Source organism: Bufo bufo, chromosome 6 (genome assembly GCF_905171765.1).
Source record: "Bufo bufo chromosome 6, aBufBuf1.1, whole genome shotgun sequence".
Taxonomy (NCBI): domain Eukaryota; kingdom Metazoa; phylum Chordata; class Amphibia; order Anura; family Bufonidae; genus Bufo; species Bufo bufo.
The window spans coordinates 137619259-137646071 of record NC_053394.1 but is presented as its reverse complement, the minus strand read 5'-3'; the positions used below and the strand labels follow the sequence as shown (position 1 = coordinate 137646071).

General features: G+C 44.6%; 1 protein-coding gene across 4 annotated transcripts in view; it reads right to left on the bottom strand.

The window, feature by feature from the left end:
• Positions 1-5169: 5169 nt before the first annotated feature.
• ZBP1 (Z-DNA binding protein 1) overlaps positions 5170-26813 on the bottom strand; it is a 58774-nt gene continuing 37130 nt past the window's right edge. For 3 of the 4 annotated variants that reach the window (XM_040436674.1, XM_040436672.1, XM_040436675.1), the window contains 2 exons: positions 18705-18854; positions 5170-5501 (listed from right to left, as the gene is read on the bottom strand). In XM_040436674.1, the coding sequence (XP_040292608.1) occupies positions 5335-5501; positions 18705-18854 (317 nt within the window). In that variant the 3' untranslated portion in view covers positions 5170-5334. The remainder of the gene's footprint in view (positions 5502-18704; positions 18855-26813) is intronic. The other variant, XM_040436673.1, reaches the window with a different exon arrangement.

Genomic DNA, 26813 nt, shown 5'->3' with positions numbered 1-26813 from the left:
AATACTATAGGTGAAGACAAGATAGCATCCATAAAATAGCGGTTAAGTCTTTCCAGAAAAAGCATCACAAGTGTCCATAGGTTTGTCTGGTGTAGGGCCATGGAGCTATGAAAGGCTGTTAACTCCCTACTTGTTGCACTTTGGATTAACTTGCACAGTGATTTTTATGCCATTTTTTTGCACTGATACACTTCAATATTGTTGAATTATATTTTATGGTTGCAATATATTCTGTTCCTTTTTACGATTTGCACTGTGCTGTGGAAAGTGTTAATACACAGACAGCTAATACTGAGGCTTTGAGACTTTTTAACCTATGATAAGTTGGTAATTTTCCACAGTTAAAATAAAAGAATATGCAGAGCTAAGTTTGAAGGGAAAAAACAATGGGCCAGATTTATCATTCCTCTGACAGCTCACTCCACTTTAACATATGGCTAAAGTCAGTTTTAGCCAAGTCAGATTTATGATCGGCCCTTTAAGACTGTAATAAATGTGGTTTGACGGTAGCAGTTTATCCGTCAGTAAGCAGCTTTACAAAAGTCGCACATCTTTACGAAAAAGTCGCACGTTTTTATGAAAAAGTCGCATGTTCTATTAAAAAGTCTCATAAGATAAGCATGGTCCTCACTGGAGTGAAATTGGGACTTTTTTGCGACTTTTTTGCGACTTTTTTAAATAGTCCCAATAGTAAATCTGTCTAGAGATTCATTTACATAAGAAGACACGCCCACTTTCAGAAAACTGGCGAGCATAGTGCAGAGCAGAAAAAAGTCGCAAATTTGTGCGCAGTTTTAGCGTTTGGGACTTTTTTGGGACTTTTTCACTCCATTATTCTGACCTGAGCTAATGATAAATCTGGCCCAATGACTTTTTGACTGTCTGGTTAGCTCTGTCTACCTGTTTACATCTGAAAACTGCTTAGTTATTACCACTGACTTGTACTGAGGCTCAATACAAGTCTATGGCAGGCAGAAATTGCAACATTGTTTCTGTTAAGCCTCATGCAGACGTCCGTGGAACACTGTCCATGAAATACCGGACTGGCATTGCAGGAGCGCACGATTCTTGTTCGGTTATAAAATGTATAAAAGGAGAGCAGTCAGAGCCCCTAGTTGTCTGCAGATAGGGACCAGTATTCTGCCACACTGCACAAGTGACCCAAAGACACTGGGCCAGATTTATCATGACTCTGACAGCTCACTCCACTTTCACATATGGCTAAAGTCAGTTTTAGCCAAGTCAGATTTATGATCGGCCCTTTAAGACTGTAATAAATGTGGTTTGACGGTAGCAGTTTATCCGTCAGTAAGCAGCTTTACAAAAGTCGCACGTTTTTATGAAAAAGTCGCACGTTTTTATGAAAAAGTCGCATGTTCTATTAAAAAGTCTCATAAGATAAGCATGGTCCTCACTGGAGTGAAATTGGGACTTTTTTGCGACTTTTTTGCGACTTTTTTAAATAGTCCCAATAGTAAATCTGTCTAGAGATTCATTTACATAAGAAAACACGCCCACTTTCAGAAAACTGGCGAGCATAGTGCAGAGCAGAAAAAAGTCGCAAATTTGTGCGCAGTTTTAGCGTTTGGGACTTTTTTGGGACTTTTTCACTCCATTATTCTGACCTGAGCTAATGATAAATCTGGCCCACTGAGTTGGAGGGTACTCTGCCACAGACTCTGGGTCACTAGCCCTTTGACCAGGGAGCCAGCTGAACCACTGAGCTACATACTCTGGGCCTCCAGACCTGTTGGCCAGGTGGACAGCTAGCTCAGTCCTTTCCTCAGCATGAACCTTCTACCAGAAGAGACTGGAGACCCCATTGCCTGTATTTTTTTGCACTTGAGTTCCTCCTGTAAAGAAGCAAACTGGTTTACTGAAAACCCTAACTCTTTGGACTGACTTCCCATTGGGGTGCACCAGGCCTTACTATCGGAACACTTAAAGGGGTTGTCCGGGTTCAGAGCTGAACCTGGACAAACCTCCTTTTTCACCCAGGCAGCCCCCCTGACTTGAGCATCGGAGCAGTTCATGCCGATGCTAAATCGCACAGGGCTCTTTTGTTTACAATAACACACTGCCGGGTGAAGGCTTCCGCCCAGCAGTGTGTTCGGTGACGTCACTGGCTCTGATGGGCTGGCTTTAGCGCTGCCCTAGCTGTTTTACTGGCTAGAGCAGCGCTAAAGACCGCCCATCAGTGCCGGTGATGTCACCGGGCTCCCTGAGCGGCCGGAAGAAGAGGCTTCAGCTCGCCTGCAAGAGACCCGGTACATCAGAGTATAAGAAAACAGTCGCTTCTGGCTAAGAATATCCTATATGAAAACGGGGGTTCAGAAATATGTGGCAAAGGTAGGACATGTATGTAATATGTATGTCACTCTAGTACTATTACACCAATGTCCCCAATCCCGGACAACCCCCTTTATTACCTTAGTGGTGTCCAGGGGACCCAGAGTAGCATTGGGGCCACCCAAAACCTGGCCACTGCTCTGGTATTAACTCTATTGAAGACCATACAGCAGAGCTGTAATGCCTCTCACAGGCTGTAAATAAGTGTGGTGCGGTTTCTGGAAAAAACAGCCATGTTTTAATAATTCTGAATAATCCCTTTAAAAAAAAGTCACTGCCCATGCAAGTTGGGCAAGAACAAGCTTTGCCATTTCAGTTTCTTTAGCTAGTAATCGTTTTTAATATCTATAGTGGGAGGAAATAGTCACATTATTTGTGTCCCAGGTTTTCAAAAGATACAGCTCTTGGGTAGTCTATTCTAAATTCTGTAAGTCAAGGAGGCCCTCACTACGAGATTACGTCTTACTAAATCAAAAATTTTCTGCTTATTAGGACAGAAGGGTATTGTTTATTTCTAATGTTTTCCCTTAGTCCTGTAAGAAATGGACAGAGGAAGAGAAGGCGCTCATAGGGTGAGTATGTAGAGGCAAAACAGTGTCCTCTAAATTAAGGTGAGTAAATTCTGCTTACCTGTTTGGGTTGCACCGGATAGGGTGCAACCACAATGAAGGCACACTGGGAAAACGGCAAGTAACTGGTTGGTGCCGCCGACTGTGTCCGAGACAACACCTTAGGCGGGGGTCAAGCCGCCGTTCAGGTGGACACTGGACACTCGTATCACTTCCCTCTTCAGCCTGCTTTACAACCACACCACCGATCGTACGCACACACATACAGGGACCAGGCGGCAGCGCTCCAGCTTATCCTCCTGCTACAGCGCTTCAGGTACCAACATATATTCTTATTTCCCCCACCACAGGTTGGATCCATCTCTTCTATACATTATATTGCAGTTATACCCACCTCATTCCTCCCACCGCAGACATACAGCTCCTGAAATAATTCTTAACCGGGTGTAATCCTCAGTATCTGCTCTTATTCTGTTTATATGGACACTGCACAGTACCACTTCTCTTGTCCTGTATACTGGGTGTAATTCTCAGTATGAGCTCTTATTCTGTATTTACACTGAATAGTACCACTTCTATTCTGTATACTGGGTGTAATTCTCAGTGTCTGCTCTTACTCTGTATATATGGATACTACAGAGGGGTCTAAGTTGAAGGAAATACCCATGATTTTAATTTACCTGGTGCTACTAGGAAGCCACTTTCATTTTGGGATCTTTGTGATTCAACATTTAACAGAGTAGGGAGTTAATGAAACAATTAGTTTATTAAAGCTATCCTACCAGTACACAATGGCAGAATATCCCATTCTTGCACTGCTGGTTAGTATGTAAGGGAAATAATATCACCAAGTTGTGCCCAAAAATACTATGTACAGGGCTTAAATATGCAAGCACCACCAATAAGCTGGAGGCCCTTTAGACCACATGTTAGGCACAAGACCACAGTAAACCTTTCAGTTCCATAATATGCTCCTGGTTTTGCCAAAATATGTCAAATCGGATACAGGCCTGGAGAATGAGACCACTAGCAGCTGCAAAGCATGTCATTGAATAGAGACCACTTTGCTTTACTCTAAGTTTCCATATCATTGATGGTGCTTCCACCAAAATCAGTGAAACTATCTGCCCAATCAGTCAGCAAGTGCTCAAAGCCACAAGCCTTGTTGCATACCTATGGGAGACAGCTACATGGCGACACTGGTTACAGTCATGGATCACAGGGGCGTTGCAGTGTAGAGGTGATCCTATAGAAATTAATGGGTCGCAGCACGGCTTGCATGTTTGGGCCTAATGGCCTACAAGACAGATTGTCCAGCACCATCACACAAGACCATAATGTGACTTAACTCTCTGATGTCCATTGTTTGCAGCCCAGCAGCTACAGAGTTAACCTGGACAGGAAAGAGTCCTAATTACCTCAGCTTTGTGTCCATGGAATATTGGAAATGAATGGGGTGGCAGCGTGACTCGCACGACCCCAGAGTCACAAAAAATCCCGCTGGATTTTTTTTTTTACATTTCTGGGGTTGATGCAAATGTGTTGTGCTGGGACCTCATGCATTTCTATTGCTGCCCTGCTACACTGCGATACTTGGGCACACAACATATGTTGCTTCCAAAATTGCTGTGTACCCATATACCCATAATTGTCATTGCTTGTTTCTTTTGCCACCTTAGGCAGAAGCTTGAGGTGCCTACTGCATGCATTGATTGAGAAGCCAGGCGTGATCATCTGAGCAATTCATCTATACATAGGTATACATAGCTTCTTTTGTCCACTGTATATCTTCTACTTCTTTGCGGTAGTATACTCAAATGTTCTATTGAGGCATGTTGGGCTTATAGAGGCTGAGGTCCAAGGGTGTAGCTATAGGGGATACAGAGGTGGCAGTTGTGCCTGGGAGAGCCTATCTTCCATTAAAGACATCTGCATTATAAATGGCACTTTGTAGGTCGGGTACCTTTTTACAGATTCTGCACCAGGGACCTGTAGCTTCAAGTTACATCTCCCCAATTAAGACTTTGCTCCCCAAAAGTACAGTTAATCAAATGTCCGGCCAGGGGTGAGAAGACTTTTTCTGCACTACATTAAGGTTGTTGAAACACAATGACGATATTTATGAAGACGGTATGCCAGAATACCTTGTCAGACAGGAATGTGGAAAAGTGACTATCGATGCAGGAATTGTAATCAACCATATTATTTTTTACTCAGTTTTCCCAAGAGAGAACAATAAAGATTTTGTACGGTAAACCACCAATTTACTGTAAACAATTAACAAATGTTTCTAATGAAAATATGTAAAAATGAATTGCCATTAGGATGTAATAAGGCATCAGTAGGCACTGACATAGCAGCTGGTCATATAGTCCTTGACAGAACTCTTAGTGTGCAGCAGAAACAGGTGGAGGGTTCATGTGAGGAGCTGTTCTGCCGAGGTGATATCTGCACACTGTTCGCCATTGTCCTGGTCGTCTAGGGTCACATTTTCAAGTGCATCACAAATCCCTGAGAAAGGTAAGGCTTGATTGTAGTGTCTGGAGGGCATAGGGGAGGAGGTACAAGGTGCACTGAGCGGTCCTGGAAAAAAATATTTGTGTTTATACAGCTATGGTGTATAAGAACAGGAGCAGCTTGAAAAAGGGCCACATCACAATGCCCAATAATGTAGTCATGAGAGCACTCAGCACTTTTGACAATCATACAGAACAGTACACTGCTATGCACAGTATTATATGGATGACAGTACAGCTATTACTGTTATCAAGGCACCAATATGGTTGATAAGGAGGCACTGTTACAGTATATTTACACTACTAAGACTGATACTGTTATAAAATAACATAAGGAGGTACTACTATTATACGGATGCTAATTTAGATGATACTTATAGAAAAAAGGGATGTACTATTATATAGATGCTAAAATGTCCATTACATATGGACACCAATTTGGCTGATAAGGAGGTATGGTTATACGGAGACATACAGTCAGGTACATAAATATTGGGACATTAACACAATTCTAACATTTTTGGCTCTATACACCACCACAATGGATTTGAAATTAAACGAACAAGATGTGCTTTAACTGCAGACTGTCAGCTTTAATTTCAGGGTATTTACATCCAAATCAGGTGAACGGTGTAGGAATTACAACAGTTTGCATATGTGCCTCCCACTTGTTAAGGAACCAAAAGTAATGGGACATTTGGCTTCTCGGCTGTTCCATGGCCAGGTGTGTGTTATTCCCTCATTATCCCAATTACAATGAGCAGATAAAAAGGTCCAGAGTTAATTTCAAGTGTGGTATTTGCATTTGGAATCTGTTGCTGTCAACTCTCAAGGTGAGATCCAAAGAGCTGTCACTATCAGTGAAGCAAGCCATCATTAGGCTGAAAAAACAAAACAAACCCATCAGAGAGATGGCAATTAGGCGTGGCCAAAACAACATTTGGAACATTCTTAAAAAGAAGGAACGCACCGGTGAGCTCAGCAACACCAAAAGACCCGGAAGACCACGGAAAATAACTGTGGTGGATGACAGAAGAATTCTTTCCCTGGTGAAGAAAACACCCTTTACAACAGTTGGCCAGATCAAGAACACTCTCAGGACGTAGGTGTATGTGTGTCAAAGTCAACAATAAAGAAAAGACTTCACCAGAGTGAATACAGAAGGTTCACCACAAGATGTAAACCATTGGTAAGCCTGAAAAACAGGAAGGCCAGATTAGAGTTTGCCAAACGACATCTAAAAAAGCCTTCACAGTTCTGGAACAACATCCTATGGACAGATGAGACCAAGATCAACTTGTACCAGAGTGATGGGAAGAGAAGAGTATGGAGAAGGAAAGGAACTGCTCATGATCCTAAGCATACCACCTCATCAGTGAAGCATGGTGGTGGTAGTGTCATGGCGTGGGCATGTATGGCTTCCAATGAAACTGGTTCTCTTGAATTTATTGATGATGTGACTGCTGACAAAAGCAGCAGGATGAATTATGAAGTGTTTCGGGCAATATTATCTGCTCGTATTCAACCAAATGCTTCAGAACTTATTGGACGGCGCTTCACAGTGCAGATGGACAATGACCCAAAGCATATAGCAAAAGCAACCAAAGAGTTTAAGGGAAAGAAGTGGAATGTTATGCAATGCCCAAGTCAATCACCTCACCTGAATCCGATTGAGCATGCATTTTACTTGCTGAAGACAAAACTGAAGGGAAAATGCCCCAAGAACAAGCAGGAACTGAAGACAGTTGCAGTAGAGGCCTGGCAGAGATATCACCAGGGATAAAAGCCAGCGTCTGGTGATGTCTATGCGTTCCAGACTTCAGGCTGTAATTGACTGCAAAGGATTTGCAACCAAGTATTAAACAGTGAAAATTTGATTTATGATTATTATTCTGTCCCATTACTTTTGGTCCCTTAACAAGTGGGAGGCACATATGCAAACTGTTGTAATTCCTACACCGTTCACCTGATTTGGATGTAAATACCCTCAAATTAAAGCCGACAGTCTGCAGTTAAAGCATATCTTGTTAGTTTCATTTCAAATCCATTGTGGTGGTGTATAGAGACAAAAATGTTAGAATTGTGTTGATGTCCCAATATTTATGGACCTGACTGTATATGACTGATATACTATATATATCCATTACTAAAATGGATACTGTTATGGGGGCGTGGCCTGAGAGCGCATGGAGTAGGTCGCACCGCTCACAGCTCCTGCCGATATCCTGACTGTTTGTGTGGTAGCAACTCCTGATTTGCAGTTTTTTCCTTGCCTGGTGGGTGAGAGGTGACAGGAGAGTGCGGCGATATCTTTATGAGCTCCGATATGCCGAGGAAGTCTGGTAAAGGGCCGCGATCCGATAGGCCAGAGGTGAGCCGACATGGCGCCGAGGAAGATGAGGGGCTGGCCTTACAGCCAAAGCTGAGCCAGAGTGCGGCCGCAAAGCTGAGCAAGTTTGCTCGCACAGACAGCGATGTGGGAGACTGGGCTGAGGACAAGGAGACGGACATACATATCTCCTCTGAACAGGAGGATGGATCTATGGATGGGGAGGCCCTGGATGCGGTGAATTGGCCGCCATTAACTCCTGCACGGCCGGCTAAAAGCGCGGTAGGCCCTAAAGCTGGGACCAGTGAAGAGCCTACTTTAAAAGATATCATGGCCGCTGTGGCCAGCTGTAATAGCACGCTGAAAGTGCTTACAGTGCAAGTTGGCAGCCTGAGGTCGGATGTGTCTATAATTAGGCATGACCTACACAAAATATCTGAACGTACCTCTGAATTGGAGAAGAGGGTGTCCACCATAGAAGACGTTATTCAGCCTTTGCAAATGGCGGCAAAAACAACTGCTAAGGATATTGCTGCTTTATATGCCAAAACAGATGATTTGGAGAACAGGTCCAGAAGGAATAACCTGCGGATTGTGGGAATGCCAGAAAAGACGGAGGGGGATAATGCCACAGAGTTTGTGGAAAAATGGCTACACCAGTTATTTCATGAGAAAGGTCTATCTTCCCTGTATGCGGTGGAGCGGGCGCACAGAGTCCCCATGCGGCCGCTTCCGCCAGGCAGACCTCCCCGTCCTATACTGGCGAAGATCCTGCATTTCAAAGACCGGGACACTATCCTGCGGCAATCAAGGGACAATGAGGAGATGGTCATGAATGGGGCTAAAGTATCCATATTTCCGGATTATTCCAATGAGGTGCAGCGGAGGAGAAGCAGATTTATGGAAGTAAAGAAAAGGCTGAGAGGTCTACAAGTCCAGTATGCTATGCTGTTTCCTGCTAAACTGCGTGTGGTGGCATTGGGATCCACCAGATTTTTTGAAGATCCGAAGGAGGCCGCGCAGTGGCTGGACGTCCACGAGCGACAATTGAGAAGTGGGGCCCTGGACACTTGAAGGAGGCAGATATATGTTTCTTATGTTCACTTTATATATGCATTTGCACTCTAGGGTTGCTTTAAATGTTGCACCAGTTAAGAAGTGTATTATGTAATGCTACCACAAGATAGAGCCTGTGGAGGGAGTTGGTAGATCAGGGAGGAAAATGTTTTTCTCAGATGTGGGGAGGATTCTCTACCTGAAGAAATGTTATAACCTGTTATGATTGTTATACGTTGGGGGCAATGTGCTCTCGGATGGTCCCGTTTTAATGTGTGGGGATAATACCAAAGGGATAGCGATCCCTAGTTACAGCAATTTGATTGAGAGGGAGGGGGGGGATGGGTGGGCAGGTGGGGGGTAGGGCTAAGGTCTTGAAATATGAGCAGAGGAAGTCTGAGTGGGTTGTGAGATTCAAGTATGGTCTGAAGTTTTATCATGTCACAGGTGATTAGAGTTATAAGCTGGAATGTGAGAGGGATGGCAGATGCACGGAAGAGACAGTGTGTTTTTCAATACTTAGGGCGGTTTCAGCCGGCTATATGTTGCCTTCAGGAAACGCATCTGACTGGAGATAATTTACACTGGATGAGTAAAAACTGGGTGATTCATGCGCTACATTCAACTCATTCCTCTCACTCTAGAGGTGTAAGCATGATTGTGCATAGTAGCATTAGGTATGAACATATGCATGAATGTGTGGATGCTGAGGGTAGATATGTGTGTGTGGTGTGTAAGGTGGATGGAATACAGGTGGTGCTTGTGTCCGTGTACGTGCCCCCACCATTTGCTTCCCCATTGATAAGAGAGCTTATGGACTTTGTGGCGGATTTCCCTGGGTTGCCGTGGCTACTGGTGGGGGACTTCAATTGCGCACTGAATGACTCCCTAGATAGATGTCGGGTGGATGGAGCAGGTGGTTTACCGGGGAGCAGGGCTCTCAGGAATATTATGTGTGAAATAGGTGTACATGATGTATGGAGATTGCGTAACCCAGATAAGCGGGAATACTCGTGTAGATCAGCCACACATCACTCGTTATCACGTATTGATATGGCCCTTGTCAATGATGCTATGCTACCACTGGTTAAAGATGTTGTCTATCATCCTCGGTCGTTGTCTGACCACTCTCTGGTGCAGATTGACTTGTGCCTGGGGGTGCTCAGACAGGGACCTAGGCTGTGGAAATGTAATTCACACTGGCTGAATGTGTTGGGCGATTTGTCTGGGATCTCTCTGGAGATTAAGGAATTTTTTGCTATCAATACAGGGACGGCATCGATACCGGGGGTCTGGGACGCCATGAAAGCATTCCTGAGGGGAGTCTTGATGAAAGAAATTAGCAAGCACAAATCTAGATCTAGGGAGGCGGATGTTAAGGCGCATGTCCTAGTGGCGGAGGCTGAGAGAGTGTTTGGTAGATTCCCCACCCTGATTAATAGTGAGGCACTGGCGGTAGCTCAGGAGCAGCTGAGGTGTCATTTACTGCAGGCCGCAGAGAGAAAGAGGAGTTTTTATCGTCAGAGATCCTTTGAAGAGGGTGAGAAGGTGGGTCATCTGTTGTCGGTGGTTTCTCAGGCCCAGAGAGGCTCCTCATGTATTCAGGAACTGAAAAATAACTTGGGGGACAGTAGTCAGGACACAAAAGGAATATTAGATATTCTAAAAAGTTTTTATGTATCTCTATATGCTTCCACTGGTTCTAGCTCTGAAGAGGCGCTGAATGATTTTCTGGGGGAGGCACAGTTAACGGTGCTGTCAGAGGAGGATAGAGAAAGGCTAGAGGAGCCGATTACACTTGAGGAACTGGAAGCCGCACTTGGGGATATGGCGAACGGTAAGGCGCCTGGAGCCGACGAACTCCCAGTAGAGGTATATAAAAAGTTGCAGGGGATACTACTTCCTGAACTACTTAACCACCTCAGCCCCCAGTGCTTAAACACCCTGAAAGACCAGGCCACTTTTTACACTTCTGACCTACACTACTTTCACCGTTTATTGCTCGGTCATGCAACTTACCACCCAAATGAATTTTACCTCCTTTTCTTCTCACTAATAGAGCTTTCATTTGGTGGTATTTCATTGCTGCTGACATTTTTACTTTTTTTGTTATTAATCGAAATTTAACGATTTTTTTGCAAAAAAAATGACATTTTTCACTTTCAGTTGTAAAATTTTGCAAAAAAAACGAGATCCATATATCAATTTTGCTCTAAATTTATTGTTCTACATGTCTTTGATAAAAAAAAAATGTTTGGGTAAAAAAAAATGGTTTGGGTAAAAGTTATAGCGTTTACAAACTATGGTACAAAAATGTGAATTTCCGCTTTTTGAAGCAGCTCTGACTTTCTGAGCACCTGTCATGTTTCCTGAGGTTCTACAATGCCCAGACAGTACAAACACCCCACAAATGACCCCATTTCTGAAAGTAGACACCCTAAGGTATTCGCTGATGGGCATAGTGAGTTCATATAACTTTTTATTTTTTGTCACAAGTTAGCAGAAAATGATGATTTTTTTTTTTTTTTTTCTTACAAAGTCTCATATTCCACTAACTTGTGACAAAAAATAAAAACTTCCATGAACTCACTATGCCCATCAGCGAATACCTTGGGGTGTCTTCTTTCCAAAATGGGGTCACTTGTGGGGTAGTTATACTGCCCTGGCATTCTAGGGGCCCAAATGTGTGGTAAGGAGTTTGAAATCAAATTCTGTAAAAAATGACCAGTGAAATCCGAAAGGTGCTCTTTGGAATGTGGGCCCCTTTGCCCACCTAGGCTGCAAAAAAGTGTCACACATGTGGTATCTCCGTATTCAGGAGAAGTTGGGGAATGTGTTTTGGGGTGTCATTTTACATATACCCATGCTGGGTGAGATAAATATCTTGGTCAAATGCCAACTTTGTATAAAAAAAATGGGAAAAGTTGTCTTTTGCCAAGATATTTCTCTCACCCAGCATGGGTATATGTAAAATGACACCCCAAAACACATTCCCCAACTTCTCCTGAATACGGAGATACCACATGTGTGACACTTTTTTGCAGCCAAGTGGGCAAAGGGGCCCACATTCCTTTTATGAGGGCATTTTTAGACATTTGGATCCCAGACTTCTTCTCACGCTTTAGGGCCCCTAGAATGCCAGGGCAGTATAAATACCCCACATGTGACCCCATTTTGGAAAGAAGACACCCCAAGGTATTCAATGAGGGGCATGGCGAGTTTATAGAAATTTTTTTTTTTGGCACAAGTTAGCGGAAATTGATTTTATTTATTTTTTTTCTCACAAAGTCTCCCTTTCCGCTAACTTGGGACAAAAATTTCAATCTTTCATGGACTCAATATGCCCCTCACGGAATACCTGGTGTCTTCTTTCCGAAATGGGGTCACATGTGGGGTATTTATACTGCCCTGGCATTCTAGGGGCCCTAAAGCGTGAGAAGAAGTCTGGAATATAAATGTCTAAAAATTTTTACGCATTTGGATTCCGTGAGGGGTATGGTGAGTTCATGTGAGATTTAATTTTTTGACACAAGTTAGTGGAATATGAGACTTTGTAAGAAAAAAATAATAATTTCTGCTAACTTGGGCCAAAAAAATGTCTGAATGGAGCCTTACAGAGGGGTGATCAATGACAGGGGGGTGATCAGGGAGTCTATATGGGGTGATCACCCCCCTGTCATTGATCACCCCCCTATAAGGCTCCATTCAGATGTCCGTATGTGTTTTGCGGATCCGATCCATGTATCCGTGGATCCGTAAAAATCATACGGACATCTGAATGCAGCCTGACAGGGGGGGTGATCAATGACAGGGGGGGTGATCAATGACAGGGGGGGTAATCAATGACAGGGGGGTGATCAGGGAGTCTATATGGGGTGATCACCACAGTCATTGATCACCCCCTGTAAGGCTCCATTCAGACGTCCGTATGCGTTTTGCGGATCCGATCCATCTATCAGTGGATCCGTAAAAATCATGCAGACATCTGAATGGAGCTTTACAGGGGGGTGATCAATGACAGGGGGGTAATCAATGACAGGGGGGTGATCAGGGAGTCTATATGGGGTGATCACCACAGTCATTGATCACGCCCCTGTAAGGCTCCATTCAGATGTCCGTATGCGTTTTGCGGATCCGATCCATCTATCAGTGGATCCGTAAAAATCATGCGGACATCTGAATGGATCTTACAGGGGGGTAATCAATGACAGGGGGGTGATCAGGGAGTCTATATGGGGTGATCACCACAGTCATTGATCACGCCCCTGTAAGGCTCCATTCAGATGTCCGTATGCGTTTTGCGGATCCGATCCATCTATCAGTGGATCCGTAAAAATCATGCGGACATCTGAATGGAGCTTTACAGGGGTGTGATCAATGACAGGGGGGTAATCAATGACAGGGGGGTGATCAGGGAGTCTATATGGGGTGATCACCACAGTCATTGATCACACCCCTGTAAGGCTCCATTCAGACGTCCGTATGCGTTTTGCGGATCCGATCCATCTATCAGTGGATCCGTAAAAATCATGCGGACATCTGAATGGATCTTACAGGGGGGTAATCAATGACAGGTGGGTGATCAGGGAGTCTATATGGGGTGATCACCACAGTCATTGATCACGCCCCTGTAAGGCTCCATTCAGATGTCCGTATGCGTTTTGCGGATCCGATCCATCTATCAGTGGATCCGTAAAAATCATGCGGACATCTGAATGGAGCTTTACAGGGGTGTGATCAATGACAGGGGGGTAATCAATGACAGGGGGGTGATCAGGGAGTCTATATGGGGTGATCAGGGGTGATCAAGGGTGATCAAGGGTGAATAAGGGGTTAATAAGTGACAGGGGGGGGGTGTAGTGTAGTGGTGCTTGGTGCAACATATTACTGAGCTGCCTGTGTCCTCTGGTGGTCGATCCAAACAAAGGGGACCACCAGAGGACCAGGTAGCAGGTATATTAGACGCTGTTATCAAAACAGCGTCTAATATACCTGTTAGGGGTTAAAAAAAAACACATCTCCAGCCTGCCAGCGAACGATCGCCGCTGGCAGGCTGGAGATCCACTCTCTTACCTTCCGTTCCTGTGAGCGCGCGCGCCTGTGTGCGCGCGTTCACAGGAAATCCCGGCTCACGCGAGATGACGCGTATATGCGTCGCTGAGCGCAGGGCTGCCACCTCCGGAACGCGAATCTGCGTTAGGCGGTCCGGAGGTGGTTAAGATGCTTGAGCACTCATTGGAGGCAGGTTCGCTACCACATTCGATGCAGGAAGCTATAATTGTGGTTATACCTAAACCTGGGAAGGATCCTAAAATTCCGGATTCCTATAGACCAATTTCGCTTCTCACGGCTGATGTTAAGCTCCTGGCGAAGGTGTTGGCGAACAGGCTGTCCAAGGTGATCCTGACTATTGTGCACCCGGACCAGACGGGGTTTATGCCTGGGAAATCGACAGCTATTAATCTTCGTAGGTTATATACTAGTCTGAGTATTCCGGCAGATAATTGTGGAGATAGGGCCTTGCTTGCTCTTGACGCCGCCAAGGCGTTTGATAGTGTGGAGTGGAGTTACTTGTGGGGGGTCTTGAGAACCATGGGCTTTGGAGCGCGGTTCATTCAGTGGTTAAAGGTCCTATATTCTAGTCCCAAGGCGAGAATCAGAGCTAATGGTGGGTTGTCAGACCGTTTCGCCCTGGCCAGGGGCACCAGACAGGGATGCCCATTGTCGCCCTTATTGTTTGCTCTTGCAATTGAGCCGCTCGCGGCACACATTCGTTTATAAACAAATATAAAGGGGTTTAAATACGGTGGGCTGCACAATAAGGTGGCTATGTACGCAGATGACACTCTGCTTTTTATGGGTGATACTGGTGCGTCCCTGGATGCGGCCATGGCATTGATTGACAGATTTGGTGGCTTTTCTGGGCTTCGGATAAATTGGCAAAAATCCTCTTTGATGCCAATTGATGGGCAGGCCCTGTCAGGTAGACAAGCAGATAGTCTGGTTCCCTGGGTGGATAAATTTAAATACTTGGGACTGTATATAACACCTAGACTGTCAGATTTTGAGGACCTTAATTTGTCCCCGTTGCTGGCTAATTTCAGGCTAAAGGTGAGGTCATGGTGTAGGCTCTTTCTCTCTGTGGTAGGTAGAGTGAACCTTTTAAAAATGGTTATGATGCCTCAGCTGCTCTACGTATTGAACAATGCTCCCGTATGGATCCCCCTAGATAGATTTAAGAAAATTCATTCTATATTCAGGGATCTCATTTGGAAATATGGTCAGGCTAGGATTAAATTGGAAACATTGCAATACGCCAAGTCTGAAGGTGGCCTGGCTGTTCCTAATGCATGGATTTACTTTTTGGCTTCCCAGTGTCAGCATTTCAAGGGATGGATTAGCTTCCAAGTGCCGGACATGACTGGGCAGATTTTACAGCATTGGTTGGGCAGTCGGGACCTCATGGGTATTCTAGAAGGGTCAGGTATGCATGCTGGAAGGGGAAAACTACCTCTTATCGAACTCATGAAAAAGATTTGGGCAAGGGTGAAGCAATTGAGAGGTGTAGGTGGAATTAGCGAACTTTCCCCTATTAGAAATAATCACCTGTTGCCTGAATTTTTTACCATGTCTGGACTTGGAAGTTGGGAAACTCATGGAGTGATGAGAATTGGACAACTAATTGAGGGCAAGATTTGTAAATCATTTCAGAACCTGCAGCAGGAATTTAATATCCCTAAGGAATGGTTTTACAAATATCTTCAGGTGAGGCATGCTCTTGAGGTCACGTTACGGAAAGGATGTGTGATAGCCCAAATGGAGGTGGTTCATAAGCTTGTTCTTTTGACAGGGGGGGGGGGAGGGCTGATTTCACAGGTATACGCTCTTCTACTTGATAAATTCTTAGAGGGGTTTCCGCTCTCAAGAATGAAGAAATGGGAGGCTGACTTGGGGGAAATGGCTAAGGATAAATGGGAGGATATACTGGAAAGTGTCCCCAGGGTGTCCTTGAGTGAACAGGGTAAACTGTCCCAACTATTTATCATACATAGAGTATACAAAACACCGGTGTTCCTTAAAAAGGTTGGAGTAAGATCTGATGACAAGTGTCCGAAATGTATGGAAGAAGGTGCGGATTTGCTACATATGCTGTGGTCTTGTCCAGTAATTGGGAACTATTGGAATGACGTAAGGAATATGATTAATAGTAAAATGATGTTGAAAATTCAAAATGACCCTAAGGTGTGCGTATTGGGTTATGTGTCTGAGATTGGAGGGACTGAATCTGTTAAGGTGGCAGTGGGAAGGTTGTTGTATGTTGCCAGAAAGCTGGTGGCTATGAGATGGATCCAGGGGAGTCCGCCTACATTGGGAGAGTTTGAGAGGAAGGTGCATGATATGCTGGTATTGGAGAAAGGGGTGTATGTGAAGAGAGGGTGTCCTCAGAAGTTCGACAAATTGTGGAGTGAATGGTTATCTCATACTCATGTGGTTATTTAGGCTCTAATTGGTTCAAGACTAGTTTACAGGGCGGGGTGGGTGTAGGGATGGGTGGGGGGGGGGGGGCGGGAGGGGTTCTGGGAGGGTTTAGACATTTATTACTTTTGGTCTCTATATTTGTTTCTGGGTGTGTATATGTCACATGCTGTTACATGATTTATAAATGTGTTGGTATTGATATGATACTGCTGTACACTGATTCCACATAGTGGATAAAGTAAGAAAAGACAATGTATTGTTTTCTGTAAAATTTGTCTTTATTGGCTTAATAAAAACGATTTGATTAAAAAAATAAATGGATACTGTTATAAAAACATAAGGAGGTACTACTATTATATGGATACTAATTTGGACAATACTATTGTATAGGACATAGTAATGTATTATTATATGGATGCTAAAATGGACATTACATATGTTGTCTGATAAGTTGGTATGGTTATATGGACACAAATATAGAAACATAGAATGTGTCGGCAGATAAGAACCATTTGGCCCATCTAGTCTGCCCAATATACTGAATACTATGGATAGCCCCTGGCCCTATCTTATATGAAGGATGGCCTTATGCCTATCCCATGCATGCTTAAACTCCTTCACTGTATTTGCAGCTACCACTCCTGCAGGAAGGCTATTCCATGCATCCACTACTCTCTCAGTAAAGTCATACTTCCTGATATTACGTTTGAACCTTTGCCCCTCTAATTTAAAACTATGCCCTCTTGTAGCAGTTTTTCTTCTTTTAAATATTCTCTCCTCTTTTACCTTGTTGATTCCCTTTATGTATTTAAAAGTTTCTATCATATCCCCTCTGTCTCGTCTTTCTTCCAAGCTATACATGTTAAGGTCCTTTAACCTTTCCTGGTAAGTTTTATCCTGCAATCCATGTACCAGTTTAGTAGCTCTTCTCTGAACTCTCTCCAAAGTATCAATATCCTTCTGGAGATATGGTCTCCAGTACTGAGCACAATACTCCAAATGAGGTCTCACTAGTGCTCTGTAGAGCGGCATGAGCACCTCCCTCTTTCTCATGGTAATGCCTCTCCCTATACACCCAAGCATTCTGCTAGCATTTCCTGCTGCTCTATGACATTGTCTGCCTACCTTTAAGTCTTCTGAAATAATGACCCCTAAATCCCTTTCCTCAGATACTGAGGTTAGGACTGTATCACTGATTTTATATTCTGCTCTTGGGTTTTTACGCCCCAGGTGCATTATCTTGCACTTATCAACATTAAATTTTAGTTGCCAGATTTTTGACCATTCCTCTAGTTTTCCTAAATGCTTTTCCATTTGGTGTATCCCTCCAGGAACATCAACCCTGTTACAAATCTTTGTGTCATCAGCAAAAAGACACACCTTACCATCGAGGCCTTCTGCAATTTCGCTGATAAAGATATTAAACAATATGGGTCCCAGAACAGATCCCTGAGGTACCCCATATGACTGATAATACCTTCTTATGTTCTATATAATACTATTATATGGATGCTACTATGGCTGACACGGTTATAAAGAATAAGATATGGAGGTACAATTATATGAATGCTATCACAGTTAATACTGTTAAATACATGATAAAGATGTACTATTAAATGGGCACTATTGTGGCTGGTACTGTAAAAAAAACAAGGTTGTAGTTCTCTAACATAGATGCTAATATGTCTGCTATTCTATAGGACATAGGGAGGTACTGTTATATGAATGCTAAAATGGCTGCTACTATTATACAGAACATAAGGAGGTATTGTTAAATTGACATGTTTTGCTGCTAATTAGGTAGGTACTCTTATGTTGATATGTCTGTCACTAACATTAGCAAATAAGTAAGGGCAACCATTTGAGGCTCTACTGTCCCAAAAATAAAGGAGGGAATGTAAACAAATTTTGTACACTTATTGGCCCAGATGTATTAATGTGTCTGCGCCTAGAATCTGTCTAAAAAATTGTGCAAATTGGCCCAACTAAGGATTCTACAACTTTTTCCAACTTGCTGTAAAAGGGGTGAGACTTAGCAGGAAACGGTGGAGCTTCACATGAAAAGACATGGCCTAAGAGTGGAAATTTTGTGCCAAAATTGTGCCTCAGTTCTGACATAAAATTCTGTCTTAAAGTCAGTCAACGAATAGTTGGTAAAAAGTTAGACAGAACTGTCTGTCCCTGCACCACATAGCCAGCATACGCCATCTATAGGATTAGTAAATCTGCCCCATTGTTCTAAAGAAAGTACAGATTTAGCTTTTATGATTTATTTGAAAGTTGGTCACTGCCTCAGTGAGATCTTTATTGGTTGTTACCCAGCTTTCCCAGGAATAGGAATACTAATAAATTATTTTATACTATGAATTCAGGTTTTTGACACAAAGCAACACAACTGTCACTTACCCTCGTCTTCATCAGTGCTTAAGAGACTCAATTCACTGATTAAATCGTCTCTGGATTGTTGACTTTGGCCAAGCGCTGAGTCCTGTTCTTGCTCCGCCTCCTGCGCTGTGATGTCTGGATAACGATATTCATATTGGAAATTAATATCTCCTGCCCAATAGACCTTAATAATTTACTAGCGGCTGTGGTAAATATTATATAGTTACAATATTAGCACAAAGAAAGAAAACATTTCCTACAAATTATTTGTGTCTTTGTCAGACCTGGGGGTTACATTGGCTGCAGGTTACATTACATAACAAACTAATTGTAGTCAATTAGTTTGTCATGTAGTGTAATGCTTTGTAATTTTCATGCTATATCACCTTTCATGTAATGCACCTTGTTCATCAGAAGATGGAGTACTGTTGGTAATGTTTGGTAACAGGAATGCAACTTACCATTGCATTCCTCCCCTCTTGTTAAGAATGGACTGGTCTGACTTCCTGCCAAGGGTGGGGCTGAACTAGGGAGAGTCAGTCTAAGAATGTAGAGTGAGGGAGCATGCGATCCATGTCCATCTCCTCCAGGCCAGTGGGGGCTCACCTCAGAAGATGTAATTGCCCCAGGGAGACTGCAGGGTCTTAGGCCACACAGGAATTGCAAGCTATGGTGTATAAGAGTCAGCAGAGTAATCAAGTGACCAAGCTATCACGATTCCATTGCAAAGTGGTGGGTAACATGTTCAGACACCATCATGAAAGTTCAGGACAGGTGTAGCTAGAAGCCTGCATCATACGGTGGACACCTACAGCCAAAGGTGCCAGTAACGCCATAGGGAAAGGAATCCAGAGAGAGACAGCGTCAGCTAGAAAGTTTCTGAGTGTCATCTTGGCTGCATTTCCAGCCACCATACCCCACCATCTGGGTGGAGAGACATTGCATTTTGTATGAACTGCTGTCAAGTGTGCTGCGATCTGTTTTTGCACTCAGTAAAGAAAGAAGCTCTTTGTTCAACAATCCACCCTGCATCGAACCCCAGAGAGAGACGGCCTAAGGTAGGACACCATGACTCAGCAACATTTCATCAGGGCCACTACCACCAGTGGCGGATCCAGGGCCTGGTCTCGGGAGGGGCACTTCCAGATTTTGTGGCGGCGGACAGAAAATAGTCTGTTCTATAAGCACCACATTATTTTATTTAACCTATCGTACAGCTCTAACCTTTTTTAAAAACAGTCACATTTGTCTTTCCAAATTACGGATTTTTATTAATTACAAACAAATGGGTGACATTTACCACATATAACTTTATTATTTAACAGTTTTGGAGACATTTTCATCAGGAGTTTGTATACTGATTATAGAACAGAATATTATGGCTGGCGTGACCATGTCAAATTGAAGCTATAGACTATGGCGAGTCAGTGGCTCTAACACCTGGGCTGGGGACAGGCAGTAAAGTATTTAGTATTAGGCCTCTTTCACACTTGCGTTGTCCGGATCCGTCGTGTACTCCATTTGCCGGAGGTGCCAGCCGGATCCGTAACAACGCAAGTGAACTGAAAGCATTTGAAGACGGATCCGTCTTCAAAATGCGTTCAGTGTTACTATGGCAGCCAGGACGCTATTAAAGTCCTGGTTGCCGTAGTAGTAGTGGGGAGCAGTATACTTACAGTCCGTGCGGCTCCAGAATGACGTCAGAGCGCCCCATGCGCATGGATGACGTGATCCATGCGATCACGTCATCCATGCGCGTGGGGCGCCCTGACGTCACTCTGAAGCGCCCCGGGAGCCGCACGGACGGTAAGTATACTGCTCCCCCGCTCCCCACTACACTTTACCATGGCAAACAGGACTTTAGCGTCCTTGCAGCCATGGTAACCATTCAGAAAAAGCTAAACGTCGGATCCGGTAATGCGCGGAAACAACGTTTAGCTTAAGGCCGGATCCGGATTAATGCCTTTCAATGGGCATCAATTCCGGATCCGGCCTTGCGACAAGTTTTCAGGATTTTTGGCCGGAGCAAAAAGCGCAGCATGCTGCGGTATTTTCTCCGGCCAAGAAACGTTCCGCTCCTGAACTGAAGGCATCCTGATGCATCCTGAACGGATTTCTCTCCATTCAGAATTCATGGGGATAATCCTGATCAGGATTCTTCCAGCATAGAGCCCCGACAACGGAACTCTATGCCGGAACAAAACAACGCAAGTGTGAAAGAGCCCTTAGGTAGTAATTTGCCCAAGCTCACCTGGTCGCTGGTGGGCTGGTACAGGCAGGGTAACCATTCAGGCTAGAAGCTCTAGCTCAGCTCTACAGTACGCCAATGTAGTATGTACATTATTCTCTGTTCGACCGCGCACCCGTCGACTCCGCATGCAGCTCCCTCCCCCACTGTCCACTGATATATATACCCCGCTGAGTCTGAGCACCGGCATGTGACGTCACCAGCGCTCAGTAGTGCAGTGACAGCCTGCACGTTACCCGGGCGGCGCCAGCCGGCAGAATGGGGAAGTAGGGCTCATTTAAAGCAGGAGGTAAGGGACCGTATTTGGAAGGGTGAATATGTAGAAATATTTTCTTTGCTCCCATTGGATAAGTTTAACCTGGATAGGTTACAGAAGGAAGAGGGTAAAAAAGAGGAGGAGGAGAAGCATAGATATCGTCTGATACCGCATACTTTTCAGAAGTGGCTGCAGGCGTTTGCGATATTAGCGAGTGTGATATAGGAGAAGGCGCTGGAGTGCTGTTTGGCGTTGTTTAGTTATCTGGAGGCGTATCGGGTATATGGGGGGATAGCATGGCTGCGATACGATGAGCAGTTCAGGCAGAGAAAAGCGGTACGTCCAGAGATGAGGTTGGACTACAAAGATATAGCTTTGTGGCTGAAGGTGACTGCGCCCATTAGGTCAGGGCAGTCCTTTCAGGGGGAGTCGGGAAGTGGGGGCCAATCCAGTGTCGCCGTTTTGTCCGCAAAAGGCCTGTGCTTCTCATTCAATGATGAGAACTGTAAATTTGGAGCCAAGTGCAAATTTAAGCATAAATGCTCTACATGTGGGGGATCTCATGGAGCGGTGCGATGCTTTAGGGTTAATAGACAAAAAGGGAGGGATAGCAATAGCAAAGGGGAGACGCCGGTCCATCTGGAAAGGATGGAGCCGTTGCTAGATAGATATCCGGATAAGGAGGGGGCAGCGTTGTTGCGGGGAAGGGGGGGGGGGGGTGTTTCGTTGAGTTTTTGAATACCGTTTGTTCCCGGGAAGGCGGTGTTAAAAAGGAATTTGAGGTAGGCCGGAGAACATCCGGAAGTAGTGGCGGAGAAACTTAGTAAGGAGTTTGCGTTAGGCAGAATGGCAGGCCCGTTTTTCGGATCCGCCATTTTTGAATTTGCGAGTGTCTCCGCTGGGGGTGGTTCTGAAGAAGGAGGCAAATAAGTTTCGACTTATTCACCGCCTTTCTTTTCCAAAGGGAATGTCGGTCAATGATGGTATTGATCCGGCCTTGTGTTCTGTGGTCTACACCTCCTTTGACGCGGCAGTTAGGTGGGTTAAGAAGTGTGGCAAGGCTGCATTGCTAGCAAAGACTGACATCGAGGCGGCTTTTAGGTTACTGCCAGTACATCCGGATTGTTTGCATTTATTGGGGTGTTTTTGGGACGGGGGATTTTTTGTAGATAGGTGTTTGCCAATGGGATGTTCCTTGTCATGTGCATACTTTGAAGCATTTAGTTTGTTTTTAGAGTGTGCGGTGGTGGATTCGTCTGTTTGGAATGTATCATTCACTATTTAGACGATTTCCTTTGAATCGGTCTTCTGGATTCAAGAGTGTGTGCATTATTGCTGCATACGCTGACTACGGTGTTTGCGGCGTTTAGGATCCCATTGGCAATGGAAAAAATAGAAGGGCCGGTTACGGAATTAAGTTTTCTGGGGATTGTCATTGATACCATTGGAATGGAGTGTATATTGCCGAAGGACAAGTTGGAGGATCTGAAAGGAGAGGTGGGGAGGGCGGCTTGTTTAAAAAAGTTGAAATTGCACGAGCTTCAGTCACTCCTGGAGAAACTTAATTTTGCGTGCCGTATTATGTCCATGGAGAGGGTTTTTTGTAGGAGGTTAGCGGGGGCAACGGTGGGTGTTGTTTCACCACATCACTACATTTGCTTGGGTAGAGAATTGAGAGCGGACTTGCAAGTTTGGAGTTCCTTTTTAGAACAGTATAACGGTCGCTCGTTATTCATGGGTGAGGTGTTGAACTCGTTTGTGAGCTTTGGGGCTGTTTTTCTTCAGCTGGAACTGGGGCCTTAGTTAAGCTAGAGGGAATTATGAACAGTTCCAAATACCAGTCAATATTGGCACAAAACCTTCAGGCTTCTGCTAGAAAGCTGAACATGAAGAGGAACTTCATCTTTCAGCATGACAACGACCCAAAGCATACATCTAAATCAACAAAGGAATGGCTTCACCAGAAGAAGATTAAAGTTTTGGAATGGCCCAGCCAGAGCCCAGACCTGAATCCGATTGAAAATCTGTGGGGTGATCTGAAGAGGACTGTGCACAGGAGATGCCCTCGCAATCTGACAGATTTGGAGTGTTTTTGCAAAGAAGAGTGGGCAAATCTTGCCAAGTCAAAATGTGCCATGCTGATAGACTCATACCTAAAAAGACTGTAATAAAATCAAAAGGTGCTTCAACAAAGTATTAGTTTAAGGGTGTGCACACTTATGCAACCATATTATTTTTATTTTTTTTCTTCCCTCTACCTAAACCTCTTCAGTTTGTTTTTCAATTGAGTGGTACAGTTTATAGGTCACATTAAAAGTGGAAAAACTTCTGAAATGATTTATCTTTGTTTAATTTTTTTTACATCACAGAAACCTGACATTTTAACAGGGGTGTGTAGACTTTTTATATCCACTGTATGTCAAGGCGTAGGGGTGCTGGGAGGAATGGTGAAGAAGGCTGGGTGTTGGGAATGGGGATTTGGAAGTTCCGCTGTTGCTGTTCGTACGGCATTGTAGGGAGGAAGGGTAGTAATGGCGAAAATGAATGGCTGCATAGCTGGGTTGGCATTTTAAATTAAGAAAGATTACGGACTTTACTAAATCCTTTTTGGTCACAAGGGCCTAAAAAGGTTGGCGTCGGTTGGGGGCCAGGGTGGATAGCAGGAGGCCGGTGTCGTTTGAATTGCTTTTGGGGTTAGGCGAACAGGTAAGGAGTGTTTGCAGAAGAGCGGTTGTTAAGACTAGCTTTTTCTTTTGCGTTTTTTAGGCGTTGCGTTTGGGAGAGTTGGTTTGTCCGACGATTAGTCAGGTGGGGGGTTGCTTAGGGATGATGATTTATTTCACGATAGGGTGGAGTTTGTTATCCGTCGGTCTATGACAGATGTGGAAGGAAGGGGGCGGAGAGTGGTGTTGTTCGGTATTCCAAGTTGTGAAATGTGTTTGGTGCAATGTTTGCGCGAATTCGGGGCGGACATGAGGAAGGGGATTAGACCGCTGTTAGTGCATGATGATGGGTCCTTTTTGTCCCGTTTTCAGTTTGCGTCTGTTTTTTCAAGATGTTTGGAGCGGTTAGGGTAAGGGCAAACGGGGTACTCTAGCCATTCGCTTAGGATCGGAGCGGCGACAGAGGCGGCCTCGATGGGGTTTGGACGATGAGAATATTAAACGGATTGGGCGTTGGGAGTCTGTTCGGTTCAGGTCCTATATCCGATTGAATCGCCTGTAATTTAAGGGGCCTGGGGGGCAGGGGTATTATAATGGGGATAGTTGTTAATGGCAGTCGTAGTTTGGTGTTCTGTTTTTTCTCGTTGCAGGTGCGGTACCAGCTCTGGTGTGGATCCTGGGACATTCTTATGTCTTTTGGGGGGCTGTCCGGGCAGCGGTTCAGCCGAACGGTCAGCAGTTGGGATTCTCATGGTCCGAGGTGGTGGTAAGATGGTTGGGGCATAGAGGCATGGTTTGGAGTGGGGTCCTGCCTGAGATTCATCGCTTTGCTAGGCTGGATAGGGCACCGGATGATGTTCTTGTGCTGCATATTGGCAGCAATGATTTGGTGGCGCGGCCATTGCGGGAGCTGCTGTGGGACATGAAATTTGATTTGTTACGGTTGTGGGCTTTGCTTCCAAAATTAGTGACAGTTTTGTTGGACATAGTTCCGAGGATGGTTTGGAGAGGGGCTAGATCGGTGGAAGGGGTGAATAGGGCTAGAGTAAAATTAAACAGGGCGATGAGTCGTTTTCTGGCAAGGAATGGGGCAGTGGCAGTGAGGCATACAGAGTTGGAGAAGGGAGTTGTTGTTTTTTTGGAGGTCTGGCGGAGTACATTTAAATGCGGTCGGGTTAAACATGTGAAGCTTGGCCTTACAAGATGGTATTGAGACGGCTTTGGGAGTTTGGAGGGCCGCGCAGACTTAAGGGGTCAAGTCTGTGCATTGGTGGCGGGGGAGGTCCTTGAAGTTGGTTTATTCACTGGTGAGGATGATGGGAGGGCTCCGCAGTTGGGGCTGGACTCCCAGTGGTGGCGGAATTGAAGAGGGGGCCATTCAGTGGTGCTTCTGAGCTGGCGGGCAACGGCTGGAGGCAAGATGGCACCCCGGTGGGGTATTTCAGTTATTTGGGGCTTCAAGGACCTCCCCTCACAAAGAATTAATTATTAGAGTTATGGTTATTTATATTGTTATGTATATTTTATGTTTTGTTAATAAAAACGGCTGCTGTGGCCAATTTATTCCAGCCTGGTGTCTGAGTCTTTATTAAAGGTAAGGGATATGAGATGCTGGGAGGGGATGGATTGGTAAAAGGTGCAGGGGAAGGGCTGTTTGTTGTGGGGCGGCAGGTGAGTATGATATAGGGGTCGGCCGTTCAGTAGCCAATACCCCCGTCAAGGAAAACTGGCCTAGCTACCCGTGGTAGCCAATCAGATTCCACCTTTCATTTTTCAGAGATCTTTTGGAAAATGAAAGGTGAAATCTGATTGGTTGCTAAGCCCAACTAAGCCAGTTTTCCTCCTCCAGTTTATCTCCCCCATTGTGCCAAATATATTTTGACACAAGTGCCATTTTGGTAAATTGGTTGCGATAGGCATTGCTCCTCCAATTTGTCTGCAATGGTTTACATATATCAGCTTAGTAAGCCTGAATGCCCACATATCAACCAGTCAGATTCTGTCTGCCATGGAAAAGATGCATGGAGTTGGGATTAATGCTCCATATGTAGATTAATGCTTTTTGTTACCTTTTCCACTGTCATAATTGATAATCCCATTTGAGGCTGGCATGGAGGAGTGGAATCATGCATGGGCATCTGACTGGGCAGAGAATCTGAGGTGTCACGGGGTCCATATGGGAAATTTCTAGAATGTTTTCATGGGCTTATGCACACAAACGTATTTTTCTTCCATTTCCATTCCATTTTTTTACAGGTCCATATACGGAACCAAAAATTTTAATGGGGCTTGAAAAAAAAAAAAGAAATTACTCTGTGTGCATTCCGTGTCCGCATGTTCATTACGCAAAAAAAAATAGGAGATTGTCCTATTCTTGTTCGTTTTGAGGACAAGGACAGGCATTGTTACAATGGATCCGCCCAAAAAACGGATGCAACACGGACGCTACCTGTTTTTTTGTTTTTTGCGGATCCGTGTCTGCATGAGCCCTAAATCAGAGGTGAAACTGAAATAATAGTGTGTGCAGCAGTGTATCTAAACTTATCACATGTGAGCTGGCTGATGAACTGGTGTATCTAAAGCTGCTGAACATCTCTGGTGACAGTGGCTTATCTCCACTGAGAACAAAAGAATTGGGCATGTTATAATCAGCCTGATCCTTCTCCCCCCCCCAATGTTTTTCCCCCATACACATCAGCCCCAAATGTTTCTCTCCTGGAAAAAATCCACAGCAGATATCCAAGGCTGACTCTTGGATTAGGGGTTCATTCACACGTCCGTAGTGCATTGCGGATCCGCAAATTGCGGCTCTTCAATGCACCCGGCCGTCACCCCCATAAAAATGCCTATTCTTGTCCGCAATTGCGGACAAGAATAAGACATGCTCTATTTTCTTGCGGAGCTGCGGACCGGAAGATCGGGGGCGCGCTCCAGAAATGCGGAGAGCACATAAGTGTGCTCTC